Raw genomic sequence first — 5,606 nt, 5'->3', positions numbered from 1 at the left:
CCGGCGGTGTTGCCGCTTCCTAGTAATTCCTGGGCTGCCGCTTTCGGGTCCGAGTCCGAGTCCGGGCTGTTGCTTCTTGGCAGAGATCTTTTCACGATTCTCGTTTCTCGGTTCGGGGACCATCTGCTCGGCCTCCGGGCTTTGAATCTTTAATGGTTCGCGTGACTGGACGTGGCGGCCACGGGATGCTGTGCGAGGCCCGGCTGCCCTCTTTGCCACCATACTTCGTCTTTGTTGCTTGCCTTTTCCTCTCTCTCTCTCTTTTTCTCTCTCTCCGGGCTAACTCTCCGTTAACCTTGCTTGAAACTCCAGGCCGGACGGATCTCGCGTACACGAAGACTCACGATTCGGTCGTTTCGATCTACTAGATTTAGTACGATCGAGCGTCGGTTTTACGAGCGCGAATGGAAAGAAGCAACGCCATCGATCGAATCCAATCGCGCAGACGAGGGCACTCGAGACGTTTACAACGTGTTGAGAATGACACAGGGTTTAATCGCGCGCTTTTAATCGATGGGTGAAAAGTTGGAGAAGCCGCGGGGCTGACGCGAGCCACCCGGAATCGTTCGAATCGAGGCGCAATTATCGCGGCCGCAATTATTTCGACGATTCCGCCGGGCTTATTCCGCTGACCGTTCCTACGAAGGTTCGTTAACGGCTCGCGAACGGCAATCGTTACCGTTTAATTAAGCGCATTTTTGACGCGTCTCGCGTGCAAACTTCGACCTGATCGTCTACCATTCACCGCTCGCCCGATTTTTCAAACCGAGCCGAAAACCGATCGCCGTCGAACAACGAACGTTTCCCCTTGGTTGAGTCCTCCGCCTTTCATCCGAATCGAGACCCGCTTCTTTGCGGCCTCTCTCGTCCTCGAGACCCGTCTTCGATTTCATTTCGTACCCCTTCTCATCCTTCGCATCTTCCCTTCGATCGCGTTCAGCGCTCCTCTTACGGTTTGTGAACGTGAACGCGCGCGGGTGTGGGAAACGTCGATTTTCACGCGAGCCATATGTCCGCGCACCTTTCGTCCAACGCATCCTTCGACTATCAGAACGATGGGAATATTTATTCCTAGGAAAATAGAGAATTCCGCAGGATGGAGGAGCAGCTGGCCGAAAGTAAGAGGCAGGTAGCGTGGTAAATCGGGTGGAGAGGAGCGATCGTCGAGAAACGGACACCTGCTGCACCGAGGTGTCCTTCGACCGTCGAAAAACCACCGGTCGCGATTCTTCTCTTTTCGCGACCAATGTACCCTCTCGCTAAGATTCCTCGCGATTCCAGTTGAGGAGTAGTAGCCGCGAAGTTGACCCTTAAACAGGACGTTCGTCCTCGTTAAATTCCTCGGTCGTCGTTCGTCGTCCCTAGCGGTTATTTCGAGAGAGAAAAAATTGCGCGGGGGTCGAGAGCAGGCTCGCCGATGAAAAAGCTCAACGACAGACGGCCGCGCGAAGGTTTGGCAATCCCTTGGGCCTAGCCCACGGCGGTAAGAACCACCTGCCGCATAGGTCGGTGGGGGCAAGCTGTTCTCGCGCTTCCAACCTTTTCTAACCATCGTTTTCTCTCTTCTCCTCAATGGCTTTACCTTATTCTGCCTCGTCTTCATCATGCCCTATGTGTTTCCCTCCGATCCTTTTTTCTCTGTCCTCTTCGAACACGTTCGTTCGCCGTTCGTCTTCCGTCCAGCCGCTGCCACCTTGGCTACCATCGCCAGCATCATCGTCACCACTAGCATCGCCACTACCATCACCACCTCCGACACCATCGTCCTATACATATATATCCATACGAACGAACGACGACCGGTTGTACGTTGCGCGCTGCGCTACGCGCGCACCAAACCGTAGTGGGGGACGCGGCGATCGGGGAGAAGCCGACCGGTGGGGGGTAGCGCCGATGCTACGCGACCCCAAGCTCAGTCGTCGCGCGACCCTTGTCGAGTGTGTTTGCGTGAATGTTAGTTGATATTGGAATTTTTTAACGCTCCTACGGATACGTTACCCTTATAGTGTTCTTACTGAAAACGGACTTGTACGATATCCGACGACAGAACAGTGTCTTTATTCGCATGTTGCAAGTTTTACATTCGTTTCGCCGTACACTTTCTCCATCTTGACACATTTTTCGATTTATTTTCGTCCCGTTGCCCTCGCTTCCTCGCTCGTCCCTCGCTATTTTTGCATCGACTGACCGTCTCGCGAAAACCACAGGGGAAAGTAAAGTTTCACGAACAGAAGGACAAAGCACGTAGGTGGCGATCGAGTATCGCAGGTTGGAGCGGTTGAACGAAGATCCGCGTACCGAAGGTGGTACGCGAGAACGCGCATAATACCTGCGAGTCTCACCAGCGGAACAAAGGAGTGCCTTAGGCCGGACGGTTGCAACGTGGCGTTTTGAAATCGCGCGCAAACCTTCCTTTTTTGTCTGTCCCGCGGACGGACGGATGCTCGCGATGGAAATCACCGTGCGAGCCTCGTCGTTCTCGGCGAACCTGCTGCAACGAGCATGCCGCTGTTGAGAAATCGCCGCGAGTGAGAAACCATCAAGCAGCCAAGCGTCGGGCACCCGAGACGATGGGAGGATACTTTTTTGAGCCAGTGGATCGTGAAACAATTCGCGTGGGTCTACCATCCAGGTAGTCGTGACTCGTTCGAAAACGTCGATCGCATACGAATTCGGGAAGAATCGCGACCGATGAAGCTTGTTGTTGTCTTTGTTTTACCGATTTCGACGAAGGGAGAGAGATACAGTGCGAAGAGAAGGTGCGAGAGTGAAACAACGAGTGATAGAATAGAACGAATATCGAGTTATGCGTGCAGTGGTTTGTTTGGTGATTTGACGAGCGTGATCGAGAAGATCGATACGATCATCGATGCCGCGTGCTGGCAAAACTCGCGCACCGCCGTCGTTTCTCGGTGAAAGTCGCTGTAACGCGGAACTCTGTCCTCCAGTGCGAATGGAGTCGCGCAATTTGCGCCTCTCGTTGTTCCGTTCCACTCGAACCGTTTGTGGAATTCGTTTTGCCGATAGAATGGATAGGATTCGACTGCCGAGCATCGCGGCAATTATCGTTGTTACCTCGCTGCTGCTGTATCCCGGTAAGTACATTCCCCAGAAACGAAAAAACTCGTTCCTCGTTTATAGCCTGCGTCGAGACTCGTCGATCCTACTTTTCTCTCGATGAAAAAAGGAAAAAGATGGTAGATTTTTTCCTACCGAGAATCGTGTCATCGTGAATGACGAAACGGTTTTACGGCCGGCGAAGAAAACGATTGGAAAGAGAGCCCTTGCATGGCGTCGCGACTCTCGCGACGTGCCGTGTCGGTATGTCGCAGTTTGCAGCGAGTTTTGTTACGCGTCCTTTTAACAAACCCGTTCTGGGCCGCGCTCGAGGCCGAGAAGGCCTCCTTTCGCCTCCTCGACCAATGAAAACTCTGCGCGCGATTTCAATCCTATCGACAAACGTTCGAACGTTCACGTATAGATCGAAGTACGCAAATATTCTTCTAGCTGATTACAAGTTACGACCTTGTGCGGAGATATTTTCCGAAAATCCCAAGTATTGACCCAGCCGCGTTTGTGCATTTACATACGCAATACTAGAAGCTACACAAAACAAGTTCCAAGAATTAATTTTGTAAGCGGGAACCAGTTAGCGAAGAAAAATTGTAATTGGCTAACATGGCATCGTTGTATAGATCGTACTGTAGAGCCGGCTGTAATGCCGCATCCACATTAACTAGAATTGTTGGCAAATAATTCCGCTATGTATGTAGTCATTGCGAATAGAAGTAGCACCGTGTCCACCATTACAGTTCACGAACGAAATGTAAACAGATCCTTTGATGTACTTTTTCGTTCGCTGTTCGTTGACGAGTTCGTCATTTTTTCGTTGCACGTTGTGAACGTGGCATTACGAGCCATGTTTCTTCGTATTTCACGCTGTAAAGACACAAATTCGACGAAGCTGTGTCGATAGCGTAGTCATGGTAAATTCGTTAGGTATGCAGAACGCGGCTCGCTTAGGCAGCTTCCCGTTGGAGAAATACCGAACGACGCCGCGACGACGGTATTAGGCTTCGTGACGTAGTCGAGCTGCCACAGGTGTCTCCGTGTATACGAGCGACGGGTTAACGCTACGGCTCGCCTTGCAGCTGCTTCTTCGTCGAATATAATATACGTTAGGTAACCGACGACACACCGATGGCAGCTCGTTACGATTCGTTCGACAACGCTCTTTCGATCGATTTTTCGACGATGCACCGTATATATACACTCGCTCACATTCCACGCGTGCTAGTAAAGATAGGAAAATACGTACACGTATAGTCGGTATCTCGATAAAAGAAATCGAACGTCGCGTCCGTCTGATGGCACGTGAGCAAGAAAACGGTGCTATCGAAAAGTAAACAAGCCACGGCGAGAAACGCGGGGAGAGTTCGAAGGGAAAACGTAAACTGCGATGGGTCGATGAATAGCTAAGATAGGGGATAGAGGCAACGAAGAGGGATAGAACGGCGCGGATGGATTTATAGAGAGACAAGCAGACGTAAATATAGACTGGTGCATAGGTAGAGAAAAGATGGGTTGAGCGGCGAGTGGGAGCCGGACGGACCAGGTAAAGGTGAGAGAGGAAGGTTGAAAAGAGACGCACGCTGACATAACGCAGGCTAAGGTGGTTAGAAGGAAAGGGGGAACGATCCCTTGGAACGAACGAACGAACGAACGAACGAAGAAACGAACGCCCAGTAGTGGTGGGGTTACAGTCGCGAAAGAGGAGAATAAGAGGAAGAAGAAAGAGAGGTCTCGCGATATCAGCGAGAAGTCAAACCGGTGACTTTACCGTTACGCGACCCAATGACGAGACAGCGACGGATCGTTTGGCCGTCGCGACGCCTATCGTTTTGCATATACGTGGACGTTATATATCGGCGACGGTTAAAATTGCAAAACGATTCCCGCGTATAGGTTGGCTCGGTGATGACGAACGGTATAAATCGTGCAAGCTCTGGCGCATAGAATATTAGACCGTTGGAGCGCGAGACGGAATTAGACGATGGGAAACGGACGCGAGAAAATGCACACGGCGCGATGAAAAGAAAATGTGCGTCTGTCGACGAGAAATATACAACGGTGTATAGGAGCGCGAGTTCTAACGAGATGGTTGGTTTCGATGTGTTTCAGCAGCGGCACAGGGTCGCGTCGAGGAAACGCAGATGGACACGCACGAGGGGTCCACCGTACAGCTGCAGTGTCGCTTCTCCCCACCGAGGGAAAACGTAACTTGTTTCTGGTTGACGCACACCAATGACAATCATGATAACGCAGCGATAGACAGTCTCGCGTTATCGCCTCAGTACAAGGTGTTCATGAACTTAGAGGACGGTCGATACGATCTTCAGATACGAAACGTATCGTATGAAAGGGACAACGGCAAGTACGAGTGCCGTGTGAAGGCGAGCGGCACCGGGCACGACCTGCACCGCAAGTTCATCACTCTGACCGTACTTAGAGCGCCTGGGCCACCGACGATCTCGCCGAACGCGGCGTCCGCCACCGAGGGCCAAAAGCTCGAGTTACAGTGCAACACGAACGGCGGCAGCCCCGAG

General features: G+C 51.9%; 2 protein-coding genes and 1 long non-coding RNA gene across 3 annotated transcripts in view; 1 reads left to right on the top strand and 2 right to left on the bottom strand.

Annotated features, from left to right (window-relative positions):
- LOC112212182 overlaps nucleotides 1-5,606 on the bottom strand; it is a 78,249-nt gene that overhangs the window by 61,752 nt on the left and 10,891 nt on the right. The gene's annotated exons all lie outside the window — the stretch shown is intronic.
- The window catches only part of LOC100740250 (hemicentin-1), a gene marked incomplete at its 3' end in the record, with an annotated part of 33,576 nt that overhangs the window by 22,229 nt on the left and 5,741 nt on the right, over nucleotides 1-5,606 (top strand). The window contains 1 exon segment of the mRNA XM_033318922.1: nucleotides 5,182-5,606. This exon segment is cut by the window's right edge and continues 15 nt beyond it. Coding sequence (XP_033174813.1) covers nucleotides 5,182-5,606 — 425 coding nt within the window.
- Nucleotides 1-5,606, bottom strand: part of LOC112212184 — an 11,257-nt gene that overhangs the window by 1,948 nt on the left and 3,703 nt on the right. The gene's annotated exons all lie outside the window — the stretch shown is intronic.

This window comes from Bombus impatiens, unplaced genomic scaffold (genome assembly GCF_000188095.3).
Source record: "Bombus impatiens unplaced genomic scaffold, BIMP_2.2 scf_0129, whole genome shotgun sequence".
NCBI lineage: Eukaryota > Metazoa > Arthropoda > Insecta > Hymenoptera > Apidae > Bombus > Bombus impatiens.
This window is presented reverse-complemented; position numbering and strand designations above follow the sequence as displayed.